The sequence below is a fragment of the Mustela nivalis genome, assembly GCF_964662115.1.
Source record: "Mustela nivalis genome assembly, chromosome: 16".
In the NCBI taxonomy this organism is placed as follows: Eukaryota; Metazoa; Chordata; class Mammalia; order Carnivora; family Mustelidae; genus Mustela; species Mustela nivalis.
Genome location: NC_139035.1, coordinates 14235600 through 14250177, shown reverse-complemented (window position 1 = coordinate 14250177; position 14578 = coordinate 14235600). Strand labels below are relative to the sequence as shown.

The window sequence follows — 14578 nt, the reverse complement described above, 5'->3', positions numbered from 1 at the left end:
TTTCATTGACCAGTCTAGACCAAGATGCCCTTCTCTTCCTTTGAAGTAGCCAACTTCCTGGGTGTTTCTGGGTACCTATCTATGTGAGGAAAGCATGAATATTAACAGAACGTCCCCTGTAGGAGCCGATGGCAGAGAAGAACATTCCTATCCTGAAGATAACACAAGAAAAGAACTAACATGGCAAGCCACCCACAGCCTGTCTACACTCACCACTGGGGGTTCAGCCTGCAGAACTCTGCCACATTCCCACCTCTCGCTATTGTTGCCTCAGCCAGCAGGGCTCAGCAAAATGCTTTTGTGAGGGCTGGGAGATTCACTAGTGTTGTCGCATAGAGTCATCACGTTGCAATGAAAACGGTTTGCTGAGGCACAGCATTAGCCGGTAAAGAAACACCTTACTCATAGCCATGCATCCTTCATTGTTGTGTAGCCACTGCTTTCTGGGAATCATCTATACTGCTTTGTGTGTATCTAGAATATGCATGTTGTAGATACGTGTGTGTGTGTGAGGGTATGTGTATGAACAAAGAGCAGCATGCTTGTGAAGCTACACATAGGGATATAAACACCCTAGGCTCTCCCCCCAAAAGAACAAAAACAGAAACAAAACCATAAAAAAAGATGTGGATGGCTCTCTCATTAATCCATACTAAGCAAATTCTCGTACCATTTCTTCCATAAAGGAAATAAATGCCGATTGAAGGAGAAACCACAGATCACTCCCCCAGCGACCTTTCTAGACCTATTTAGAAAACAATGTTTGCAGCCACCATCGCACATAGCCTATGTCCGCTCAGTTGACATGCCGGAACCTAAGAGCAAAAAGGCCTGTTAGAGTGGGGACCTCTTCCCTAGAAAGGGGAGTCAGTGTGTATGGGTTCCTTGCTATAATTTCTCTGAATTCTTGGGTTCCCTTTTCTGTGGCCCATGGTTCTTCACGCAAGCAGCAGAGCCGGGGAATGGGAAAGGACGCAGGAGTGGGTCAGTCCCCCAGGACTCTGCCCATGGAGTGAAGGCTCCTCCTTCTGGCCTCACCTCTTCCCCTATTGCGGGATGCTCGTGTGAGATACCAAGACTAAAACAGATTTGGGGACATTGCCAGAGAAAATTAATTCTTTTTTTTTTTTTTTTTTAAAGAAAAGGGAGATGACCAAACAATAAAGATGAGTTCCTACCTCAAAGTCATTTGCTTTATTGTAGTGCATGTTCAGAGCCCTGTAGAGCTCACAGTCTCTGGTTATAGACAGCTCTTCCGTACTGGTGACTCCATCGTTGATGGCTTGACGCGCGTACTTCTCCATCTGAATGTAGTAAAACTCACGGAAATTGCTAAACCACTTGATGAGCTGAGAGGTAATGCATCTGTTGAACTGTCAAATTTAAATGTTGGAAAGGATAAGAATATGGCCATTTTCTTCATTTATTCTTTAAGCATTTGAAGTCTTTTTAAAGTTCTCATTTCCTCCTTACTTGGACAGAGTATGTTCTGGATTCCACCAAAATGGTGGCAGGAGGGGTGAAAGCAGTAGTACATGTATAAGAGATTATAAAACCTATCAGCCATGGAAATCACCTCCCAGTCCTCCATATTTCCAATGAAAAACTCACATTCTAAATCTGAATTTCCTTAAGAAGCTGAATATCTTATGCTAAACACCGTTCTTCCTCTTTCAGTGGAACAAACAGCGTTTGTATAGTTTTTTATGGAAATGCATTCAAGCCACAGAGTGCTGGGAAGAGTAATTACTTGCAAGTACAGCTTCCCCTGCTTTTCAAAAGTTCATGTTCCACCATTTTGCTTTTACGAAAAGACCTACATTGGTACCTGGTTTCACGAACCGAAAGAAATCCAGAAAGGATATCTGCTTTTCAGAAGCAAAGCAACAAGGGCAAACGGTGTTCAGCTTTACAGCGAGCCATTAGGGTGGTGGCACGCTCCCTGAGCAGCGAGAGGGGCCCCCCCAAGCACCTTCTCCAGGAGCCAGGCTCAGTATCTCAGCATCATGGCGCCATGGCTTTGCACTGTGTCTGTGTGCATCTGTGCTTTATCTTGATTTATTTTGTGCATCTGCTATCAAGAAGTGTCCTAGGGTATCAGAAAAGTCTAAGAGAGCTTATTTTTTTTGGGTCTGGGAAGGCTCAACTTTTTTTCCGTATAAATTGACGGTAATTGGTCCTTGGCTTTCCGTCATTTGGGCTTATGAAAAGTTTTGTAGGAACGCTCTACTTTTGGGTAGCGGGGGAAACCTGTACCAGAGATGGTGAGCCACATGACTTCACCACTAGTGTGATTTCTTTCTTTTTTTTTTTTAAAAATAAGAATTTGTGTCATCACATGACGGCCTCGTGCAATGCCAGAAAACAACTTTCACACAAAAGGGGAGGAGTCTGGCATTGGCCTATGTTTTGGTAATGGGAGATCCCCATGGCCATTCGGCTGTGACTCCACTTTCTGTTTGCACACGGTGCTCACCTCTGGCCAGACCACTGTGCCTGTTCGCACACTTCCGACAGCCCATGCTGGGTAAGACCCACGCCCCTTTCTGTTGGAGTCTATGCGTTCGAAGGAGTGGTTAAGACAAGAGTACACAGATGGCCCAGACGGACACTTTATTACATTTTTTTTTTTAAATGCCAAGTTACCATAACATGATTTGGCTTTAGAACTTTGTTTACCAAGGTTTCTGATGACCTTTTAAATGAAGATGTCTTCCTGGATTCACTGCAAATGATACCATTCTTATTGACAGTCCTCTGTTCGCGGTAAAGGACAGATGCATCTCAACTTGCCAAGTCAAAACCAATAAATCCATAGCTTTATATCAGGCGGGCTGACAGACAACCCCCTACCTTTTGTCATCACAGGCATTCCCTTCCCTGGGCCCCCAGAAAAAGATGTACATTCATCAAAAATCAACAAAGACCACTTATCAAACAGCGGCCATGAGAGCATCCAGACTCCCAACAAGATGACAGCTCAAGTGTGTACTGGGGCTGTAATTACTACACAGAAAGTTGTTTCTATACCAGCAAAGATAATAAATGAATGAAAATTTATGGCAGGGAATGGACATAACAAGGAAACAGAAGCAGGAAGACTGGTGTTTCTCCCAAAAGGCCACCTTGCCTCATAATTGCCATGGAGTTGCAAGGGCCCTTACAGATAATTGACCAGAAAATGATTAAGTCATCAGCAAATCGCTTCTGCTTGCAAGAGTTCAAACATGTACTTAACCTATCCAAGAATTATATTTTCACTCTGTGTGTCTGCTCTGTCTCTATTCAGCCTTGCGGGGAACCCGATTAAAAAGACAACTGAAGGACCCCCGTTATCTGATCTTCTGGTTGCCGATTTCAATAGAACTTAAACCCATTACGATTTGCTGAACTTGGAGTTCTTTCCATTTTATCTCAGCAGTAAAATACACTGTCCAAATTTCCAGACACTGAGATAAGGACTACAGGCCCCCGTGACGGCTTACTGTTCCTTTTTAATTCTTTTAGAATAAGAAACAAAACATTACAAAATGATAGCAGGCTGTGCACTGGGGAATGAAAATTGCTTTGACATGGAGATTAGGCTTCTGCATTGTTACAAGACATTGTCTCCTATGGACAAGAGTACTGTAGAGGAAAAAAATAGAAGGGTATTTTTTTTCTAGAATGGTCATGAATGACCTAATGGGGGAGGACAAAAAAGTAAGTGCACTTGCCATTATTTAGGAATGGGACATAAAGGGAGATTTAAAGCTTATTGTTACAGAATGGAAATACCAGAGAGAAAGAATGGGCAAAAACAACAGACTCCCCCCGACACAAGACAAGTGAAATGACCAGCACAACAGCTTGGAGAACTGGGTTTCCCTCCACCAGAAGTGCACTGAAATTTGTTCTGTTTCCAGTGGCTGGCGAAAAGCAGAGGCAGCACCCACCCCCCCGCCCCCTTTTCTAGATATTCACGCTGGGGGAGAAAAAGTGTTAAACTTTAAAGAGTTAATTTCCCCCCCTGTTCTGTAGTGGCTTACAAGAAAAGGATCAATTGTTCTATAAAGGAAAGCTCTGTAGTGTGTTAATGTGTTACTGCAAAAACTAATCGCTACAATAAAGAGGCTGTGTTTCCACAGTGTGTGAGTCTCTGTGACTTTGATTAATGCTTCCCACGGGACATCTCAGCCTCAATATGGGCTGAAGAAACTTCCTAAATATTCAATGAGCATGGTCAAAAGATGTATAAAACAAATCAATCTGACACCTTAATCTGGCTAGGCAGCAGTTGACTCAAGGGGTGGAGGGAATGAGATACATCATTTAACACTGCCGGCTTGAAAAGCTGTGAGCGTCTGTTCTTCAAAGCTAAAATGACACTGAATCTGTTGTACTTAGTGGTCTAAGAGTTATTAGTTGATACATTAAAATCAGCCCCCAGTAGGTGCACAGGAAGACGGAGGGGCCCCATCAGTCCTCGGCTAGTCCTGTCCATTTGCCTCCTTGCTCTTCTCGAAGGATTTTGAAGCCTTGGTGAGCTGAGCTTTTTGTCTGGCTAAATGTCACGGTGAGGGGATGGAGTTGGTCTCTGTGAGAACCTGCCACTTTGTTTAGATTCTTACTCTAGGCATGAAACCAAGTCAGCCCCGGTTTCATCCTTCGTATAGATCATCACTGGACAGCTCTCACCAAGCCAGCATCTGAATCGTGAGAGGTGTTCCCCCACCCCTTTCTTTCCAGAATAATTTAAAAGCATTCATCTCCTGCCCAAATGGAAGTCACTTGCGGAGAGGGAAGAGCTCTATCCCTCCCTAAGGAAAAATGCAAGGCAGGGCGTACCACCCTGCCTGGGCTCACCTTCTGGGGCCCATCAGAGGATGCACTTGGTCTAGCATGATCTTCCAACTGTGTCTGATGACACCTAGGCTACGCTTGACTCATGAAACAAAATATTTTCCACTTGTGTTACTTCTCCTGTTTTTGTTTTTGTTTTTTTTTTTTTAACTTGGGGTCCCCAATTTGAAATGAAATGACTTTGATGATTTGGAAAGGTATGTTTTGCTAGGATTAGGAATTTTCACTTAGATGAAGTCAGCCACAATCAAGTATAAGCTTGTGTTGCTGGGAGAAGTCTGACTTGGTCCACAGACACATGACTACGTCTTTCTCAAGACAGGTGATATAGGCTCTCACCTGTTATAAATTCCCAAGGTCCTTCCCCTAATTTCTAGAGATCTCTTAATTCTGTAGTGGTTTTCTTGAATCTACCTACAATGAAATAAAATTTTGGGTTGCATATTCATATGTAGAGAAACACCTAGTTATTTCCGTCTTGCAAGTAAGTATCCACATTTATGTATCTATATCTAGAAATAAGTATGTGTGTATATGTATGTACATATATACACACCCACTTTATTATGTATCTATACATTTATAACATCCATATAAATATACATGTATATGAGCCTATGCATTGTCGGCATTCAAATTCTGGATTTTCTTTACTATTAAAAAGTCCAAGCATGATCTGCTATTGTTTTCTACCAAGTTTCTGGAACACCGTGCCTGGACTATCCTTCCCTTTTCTATGCATGCCTTTCCAATTTCATCAGCATAAGCTCAGGGAATACAAATTCATTTATTACTAGCCAAAGAAAAAACATAATTAGCAAAGTTAAAAATGTATAATTCATTCCAAAAATAAAAGAGAAATGACCTTCGGTGATTTTCTGCTATGCATTATATGCCCTACCGTTTCCCCTCCATTAGAGTGGATAATTGGGAATTAACCAGACTCACGTATACTTTAACAGCCTTCTCTCCCAGTATGGATCGAGTATGGATAGAATCTATCATCTGAATATCAGTGCTTTTTTAAAAATAAAATATTCACCCCGGTATTTAATTGTTATTTACATAGTGATTATTTGCAAAGCTCAATTACTAGATGCATTCTAGAGGAAGAACAATTTCTTGTCAGTTTACACTGCCGAGTATTTATAAAGATTACAGATTAACCACTACAGATTAACAATCTCACCTACCCTTGCCCTTCTCCCCCAGCCCACGAATGTTTCTCATATTTACATGTACTGTTGGATAGTGTTGCTGGCTCAGAATGGCTGCTGCTTTCCACCCTCCCGGGGCTGCGTTTCCAATGGTGGGTGAGAGATCCCTATGGATGCAGTTTGTAAAGCGCTATGGCCTCCTTCTTAGGAAAAGCACTATCTAAATAATATAAGGGATTGTCTTTATTATAATCACAACAGTGCTGATCATTGCACTAAGAGGAGTGGAGGAGGTAACATGGGCACCTAGACACACACACACACACACACACACAGGTGCACGGTAACACTTTCTTCCTCTCGTCCATGTCCCCCCTTCTTCCTGGAACTTGGGTGTTGAAAGGACTGCTCCCCACCCCCGGCCCCCAAAGAACTCTGCCAGGTTCCATGAGGCTGCAGAAGCTCTCCAGTCTTCAACCAGTTGGCAAATTCCCTCCCTGGTGTCTGTTTCAGATGGTCCCCCACGAAGTCCAAACCCTCTTCCTGGGCCTACTGTGTCACTCAGCCTTGTCTGTACTTGAACGATCCTCAACCAGCCCTCCAAGTTACTGCCTCTCTGGGCCTTCCTATCCGGCCTAGAAGGCTGGCCCTGGAAGTTGGGGGGACACGCCTGCCACTTAAGGAGCTCCCCCCAGGGAAGGAGGAAGATAAAAGGCTGAAGTGGATACACACTTCAAAAGCAAACAGAAGGGAAAACAGAACTTTTCTTATAACATCAGTGAAGGAAATGAAAATAAGTTGGCCTGCAAAAGGGGGGTGCAGCGCGGCCATGGGGCCACGGGGCTTGAAACCCTCTGCTTGGAGGGAGTGGTGCCATGGTAAAAGCCTGCTTTGGCAGCTCCTGAGTTCTCAGTGGCAGGAATAAGAACTTGTACACATGGGGGTGGGCAGCGGGGGGTGGGGGGGGAAGGCACCCAACCCTAATAAACTAATCTCAGCTAATGTAATGTTTATCGAGTTCCTCGGATAATGATACCATGCATGTGATTATCATCATCAAAACCCAATCTATGTTTTAAAAAGTTGCAGATGATTAACACAACATCAAGTTGTTGCAAACAATTACTTAAAACCCACACACAGACACAGACACGCACACACACATCCACACACACACAGAACCAGGAGGTCCCCATATTCTGTAGAATGAGGGAGGCTGCAGCTGTAGGCCGACAGCTTTCATATCCTCATTTGAATAATGTGTCCTGAATCTGTCACTTTATTCATTCTCCTTATGCTCAGTGTACTCTACATCAACAACAAATTAAGTTGTAAATAAGAGACAATCATCACTTTTGTTTTTAAGCAGCTACTGCATAGAGAATTTCAATGTACGCTCCTTTCGACAGGGGGGAAAAAGAGGTGTTAGAGTTTGCTTTCCTAAGCGCAAATATGGGGAAACCAACAGAAACAAAAACAGAAAACAGTTTACTGTTGCTGAAGGGAGGGGAAAAAAAAAATTCTGGGAAGCACACCCATTCAGGGCTGGCTGAAATTTCTTCCAAGAAGTGACTAAGACATACAAAGCAAGAGGCTAAGTTCCCACATCACACTGGAAACCCATGTGACTTGGTACCAGCCTCCTGGTCTTATGGGATATCTTTGCCTGGCACGGCTTTTGACAAAAAGACAAGTGCATTGCATCAGTTAAACACAGGTATATTCTTGGATTGATTTTCACACTCATCTCCGCTAACTTCCAAGAGTTTGAATCACGACCACATGCACAGAGACTGATAAACGACCGATGAAAAACATCCTTACCTTCACATCGGAGAAGTAGGTCTTCAGCATATTTGAGCTGGGATAACGGGTATAAAAGAACATGAGCTTTGCTTTTTTCAAGTGATTGGGTGACAATCCTTCCTGCATGTAGGAGGCATTTCGTTAAGGAAAAAAATGTCTTTAAACATAAGCACTCACCACCCACTCCCCCAAAGAACCTGGAGGCCCATCAAGCAGCTGAGGGTTGGGGGGAGGGTGGAATTCTGGAAGGTCAATGGCGCGGGCCATGGAATCCATCACTACGCTGCTGCCCCTTGCTCTGAATGATCCCCGCGGGTAAGAAACGGCCAGGTGTAATGATGGTGAGGGTGGACAACGGGGTTGCAGAGATCTTGACGGCTCCGTGGTGAGGATGGCAACACCTTCCCCCGTCCGAGGTCCTTATGCTCCCTATACATTCACTTGTTGCTAAGGAGACAAATGCACCCAACACGGATTGTACAACTCTTAGCCTGAGAGTTTTTTTCTTCTCTGCAATTACAGTTCTGTTTGTTCTTCTCTCCCCACTCTGCAGTTTACATCAAGTTATTATCCTAATGTGCATGAAAATATAAAATGCATTATTTTGAACACTGTCAGGCAAGCTGTGTATTTTACCTTTTAGTGCTAATCTAATGGAGCATCTTGACTCACTTTCTTCCTATCTTATTATTATATCCTTTTAATTGTTTCCTTTTAAATAGCCGCAACTTGGGAGGGGTAGTTTTGGCACAGAGGGCGCCGGGAGGGGGTGTCGCTTTTGTTAAAGCAACGATCCAAGACCAAATACAATTTGCCTCTCCTGGATTTATAGTTAACTCCTTTGAGAGTGGCACAGTGGCGGGGGCTAGCAAATCAATAAATGTGGGTTAGCAGATCAATAAATGGCCACTTACCCAAAATAAGAAGGCCTATTTATCTGGAAACATCATTACCTTTTAGATCTGTAAACAGCAGCAACTAAAACAGTTCCCAAGAGAATGTGAGGCTAACCATAACAATCCAGGCTTCCTGATTCTCCCCCAGATTCTTGGCAGTCCTCAGCAGACTCAGAGCTGGGATGGCTCTGGTCACATCTGTGCCGCAGCCTGGCCCTGCCATTTCCTCAGCAAATTAATGGCTTTATAATTTATCAGAAATGAAGATGCACGTGGAGAAAATCAATGTGGTCCCCCACAAGGTCAATTAAGGGTCCTTCCTAGAAGCTTCTCTAAGGATTTTCTCTTAAAAGAGAGTCTGGGAAAAATAAGGAAGAAAAGAAAAGAAAATCTGCACTTAAGTGTGTGTGCGCGCACACACGTGTGCGCACACACACATCTTACTAGGCAACAAAAATGCCACACCTGGTGAAAAAAGGTAAAAAAAAACAAAACAAAACAAAGAAAAACCTCATATTTAGGAAAAGTCAAGGTTTCTAAATGACCTCCATCAAGAACAGCGTGACCAGTCTTAGGAAGAGAGAGTAAGCAGGAAGTTGGTAGCGACGCATAATCAAATTCACACTGATAAGCTCTAGACCACTTCTAGCAGGGTGTTGAACCAAATATTCTGCTGGAGGTTGGATCCACTCGCATTCCATTTAACATCATGCAACCTTTAAAAGATCATCTTGGTTTGTAAACAGAAAAGTTCAGTCTTGCGCTACCCCCCCCCCCGCCCTCCCCACGGACAATACGGACTGAAGGAAGAAATTTCGATTTTCTGTCTGTGAGCCAAAGCAGCTTCACTGAACTTGTGTTTTTGTTTCAGATCCGTAATGATCACAAAGACGATAATTTATGACTGACATACTTCTTGTGCCAAGGAAAGAGCTGAAAGGCCCTCCAGTAACCTCCATTAGAACGGTAGAGAAGACTAAAGGAGCCCAGCACACTTCAGGACCATCTGTCCAAACGGGTAAGTGAAATAATAGTGGCAAGCTGTCTCGCCTTGCCTTGTGATAAGAGTTTTTAGGCAACTCCAAACTTCAGCAGACACTCTCAGATCTGGGTTCTAGTCTTTTCTTCAGATGGACAGATGAAAAAACAACCTTGCACACTGAATTATTAGCAGGGGAAAATTTCTGAATGGTTAAAAAAAATGTGGTCTACTGCAAAACACCCTGTTTTGCTGTGATTCTCGGAGATAGAACTACCAGAGAACTTCCTGACGCTTTCAATAGGCTTAAATCATGCTTCGATGTTTTAGCTCTTTTTATTTAAAAAACAACAACAAAACAAAATAAAACAAAACAAAACAAACCACTATCCGTCTTATTTTGATCAGGATTTAGAGGCTTTTTAGTTCATGAAAAAAATGATTCTGATTCCAGTGTCTCAAGTTCGTTTTGCTTTAAAATGTTTCCTGTTGGTAATACTTAGAATTGATCAGTTGAAATGGAACAGAGAATAAATCTTTATCTCTCGCTCGTCGTGTAATTAAGATAAAATTCCCATAAAATATATGTTTCTAATAAACTATTAAAAATAGCTAATGAAACATTTAAAAGCCAACAGTTAGATAATCCTTTTTTTTCCTCCTCAAAATAAATCTGAACTGACCAATTGGTTAATTTCCCTTTTAAGTGCTTGTGCTGAAAAGCAACTGTTCTTCCAAGAAAGCACTAGCTGTTTCCAGGATACTTACACACGCACAATGACTCATGATGGAATAGATTCAGTAAACATACAGCTGTACTGAACACGAGCTAAGCTCCATTCAAGGCCAGGAAAGAAAATGAGCACAAATAAATATTAAGGAGGTAAGGGGGGGATGGGGTGAGGGGGATGGAACGCAAACAAGATCTGTCCCAGCAGCTCATGTGGCTTTGCCTCAATTCTCTTAGCCATAGCTTTGTGAAGACAGATGACATTCAATTCTATGTGTAATGCAAAATAGACAATAACTACTGAAACTTGAGACAGCTGCCAGGTGTAAAAAAAAAAAAAAAAAGAAAAAGAAAAAGAAAAAGAAAGAAAAAAGAAAAAAAGAAAATGAAAAAGGAAAAAAAAAGATGATAAATCCATAAATTAATGAAAGACATCTGCTCAGGAATAGAAAAGATCAGAGAAGTGGGTACTGCAGCTGAACCTGCGGGGGGGGGGGGCGGGGGGGCCTCTAACAACCTGGGAATCGGAGTGTTGTCTGTTTACCAAGCTCAATATAACCTTACCTACACCGTGGTGGCAGGGGAGGAGCAGGGCCGCAAAAAGGCAAATGCAAGAAGGCATTGTGAGTGTTAGAGGAAGGGGATGTTTCCCGCCCTCAGCTGAACTCCGAATTGTGGCTAGAGATTTTACCAGCTGTACTTCCAACCGAATTGGATTGGGGCTACTTACTTACATTTTCTAAAATGCTCTAAAACCCAAAGAATTTTTTTTTAGCACTCTCCTGATGCTCTGATTTGCTGTTTCCAAGAGGATTTCTCCCTCAAATGGGGAGAGAGGATCTAGACGGTCTCATTTAATCAAAGTGATAGAACACGCTGTTACTCCATTAAGAAGTTGAACTCATAAGATGTGTCACTTATGGAAATTAAAAAAAAAAATATTTACTGAATAATTTTTTTGGTGGGGTAAGAACCCAGAGTCTCTCAGTCTTTTGTGTAAATGTTTTCCCTGTAGCTCATGAAGCTAATAGAATCACTGTGGCTCCACAAGACTTCTAAAAATGTCTATGGATTATTTCACATATCAGAAATTCATTTTTAATTCATGTTTTCCAGTTATATTTTAGTTTCAAATTACCAAACAATTTTCCTTTCCTAAACTTGAAATGCTTTAAATATTCTCCCCCAAAGTCAAGTCGGGGATGCTGGCTGTCACAGGAAAGGGGCTCATGTTCTCCACTGGTGCATCTTAAAGGCTCCTAAGACTACTCTCCGGCTTAGACTTGGGGGCATGCAAATGTCTGAGGCCCAAACAAGGCTGTTTTTCTTGAGATGCAAAGAGGATGAATGACAAGGAACATCATGAAGAAAAACAATTGGCTGTCTCTTTCTTTTGGAATTTGAATAAAACTTAGTATTTGATTAAATAGATTCATTTGCAAAGATACTGAACGAACACACAGGTATCTCTGAGATGTGCGCTCCTGGAGCAGGTGCACTGACATTGAGTTCAACAGGCACACATTCACTACTTCCTTTGGATTAGAAAAGGATAACGAGGTAGTGTGTTTATATAGATTACATATGCTTCATGTGCTGAACTTAGAATGGATTTATCTGATAAGCTGGTGTTCTTAATAGTTCTTATCTTGGCTACTTTGTTCAAAGAAGCACACGATGCCCTTTGAAGTGGGAAAGAATCATTCCTTAAGAATTATATTATTCATTATTATTGGAAAAGCCATGACCACAAAGAAAAACATAATAAGGACAACCATAGAGGTATCATTTCATCCTTATTCCTACTCATGTCTATTGAATTTTTTTTCTAGGAATAACTCGATGGTTCTAAGGTGGCCTTATATACCTAAAACTGAAGTAAGACACCACACTCCAGGATTCCCAGAAGAATTTCAACTAAAAGCTTGAGAATTTTGCCTACACGCCGCCATCGGGTAAGTCAAGGGAAGAACTCATTGCCATACAAGGATGGAGACAGGAGACCAGTGGACCCACTCTCCCAAAAACACTCAGACCCTCATTGGCTTCAGAATCATGGGGATTATAGAAAGGGTTGCTTGCCTATCTTCTTCCCAAGAAAGAATGTATCAGTGGGGTGAATGGTTAAAAGTACGGCATGATGGAGGGGAAAGAAGCAGAGGCTAGAAGGCCAAAAGTGGGACATGTAATCATTAACTGAGACAAGGGGCCAAAATTATTTAGCTCCATGAAAGAAACAGCTCTGGGTGTAAGCAACATTTCATATGAACACAGGTGTTTCCAAGCCATCCCTGTTCAACAGCCTCTTATATTGGTAGGAGAGGGACGTTATTCAGCTGAAGAAGCAACTATATTCTCCTTAAAGCCTTTGATATGTATAGAAATAAAAGGAACTTCTTTCTATTCAAATCCTCTAAATTCTTCAGGGGATTTAGAGAGCATGAGACAATGAATGTAGCCAACACTTAAAGCAAATCTAAAAGATTTTTTTTCTAGAAGACCCAACTTACATTAAAAAAAAAAAAAAAAGGCACAGGCATAAAGATCTGGTTATGATAAAGAGTCTAATAAAAAAACAAAACAAAACCATACACTGGTTAGAGTTTAGTGTGCACTTATGGGACTGTGAGACCTGGCTTTAAATATTCCTCAAAATGAGTATGTCCCTTTCCTCTGAGTGTGTGTGTATGAGAGAGAAGGGAGAGAAACAACCCACCATCATGACTACAGCCTTCAAAATGAAGTAAGATAGGGTCTAGCCCTGGACCTCAGCCTTGTGTGGATCTCAGAAGATCCTCTTCCACCCAAGGAAAACCATTTCAGGCCCTGCATCTTCTTGCCTGGCCTTTCTCATCGCCGACACTATATGGCAATCACTTTGACCGATGTTTATTGCCTGTTTATAATGTGCAAGGCATGGTTTTTGGCACAGCTTTGATTCATGGCTGGTAGATTACATTTTAGGTCTTTGGAAGGTAGAAGTTAAATTAGCAACCAAGCCAAGACTCAATTTCTGTTTCTATATCTAAGTCCTCAACATCTTCATCTTCCTTCCTCTCGAGACATTATTCTCTTCTTCCTCACAGTGGAAAGAGACCATGTTTCAGTGCCCCAAGTGGGTCTCATACTCGTGGCTCATCTTAGCAGACATCTTCGCTACTGTCCCAAGAGCTGGTTAGAAGAACGGCCTTCCCTACACAGAAAAATGTATTTCCACCATAGCTGGGACTTTGCACTTACGTGGCAGCGTCTGGAGTGGGCTTAGATACTAAAATGTCAATCTCTAGTCATCAGGACAATTGCTCAAAATCCTGAATTTAGCAACAGCCAACTTAATTGCTAAATTTTATGTCCATCTGGCAATTGATTATAAAAGAAACATGCCTCTACCTGCCCCCAAATGCTACTATTCGACTACCCCCAAACACCAACAACCACAAGAGTTTTTAAATTTTACTGAAAGGACCAAATTACAGAGGAAAAAAAAAATGTCCATTAAAAATAGCTGGAGTTCAGGACAGGTCTAATAAAAAAAATATAACTGGCACCTCTACCTAAAAAGTCAGGTTCAAAATATAAAAGTCATAAAAAAGAGCCATTTTTAAGTCGAATACAGCTGAGTTTTATATTTAATTGTGCTCTCTTGCTTTCCAAAATAATTTGCTTTGTGTATGTTAGGACAAAAGATTTCTGTGTATGGCTGAACAGAGGTTAATCATGCATAGAGGCAGCTGCACCAGACCCAAAGAACAGGACCTTGGGTGAACGAGAGAGAGAGAGAGAGAGAGACCGACCAATGCCGTCTGAATAAATCAGTACCTGTATATTTCCTTAAAGAAACACCAACAATGACAAATGACGTTACTTAAAGATTAAAGAGAGACTCTGCCTCCCCCCTCCCCCACCCCTGTGCCCATTTTTCTCTCATGGGAGCCTCCCACCAGTAAAGTGCTCTTCATAAGATTAAATCAGGTCTTCTTTACATGGCCCAGGAGCCTTGCAGATGGTTTAAAGGGAGAATTCTTCTTATGGAATCTTAGGGATCTCAAAACTGACTTTTCTCTTGACTCCATGATAAAGCTTAACACCTTTAAAAAAAAAAAAAACTGATAGAATTCAATACTATAATGATATTTTTTTGGTCCATCTCTGACTCTACTCCTAAAAG

At 41.9% G+C, this 14578-nt stretch overlaps 1 protein-coding gene across 2 annotated transcripts in view; it reads right to left on the bottom strand.

Moving 5' to 3' along the window:
* Positions 1-7987, bottom strand: part of PROX1 (prospero homeobox 1) — a 35823-nt gene extending 27836 nt beyond the window's left edge. For both annotated transcript variants that reach the window (XM_082704060.1, XM_082704061.1), the window contains exons 1-2: positions 7824-7987; positions 1179-1373 (exon numbers count right to left, since the gene is read on the bottom strand). In XM_082704060.1, the coding sequence (XP_082560186.1) occupies positions 1179-1373; positions 7824-7931 (303 nt within the window). In that variant the 5' untranslated portion in view covers positions 7932-7987. The remainder of the gene's footprint in view (positions 1-1178; positions 1374-7823) is intronic.
* Between the last annotated feature and the right edge of the window lie 6591 nt (positions 7988-14578).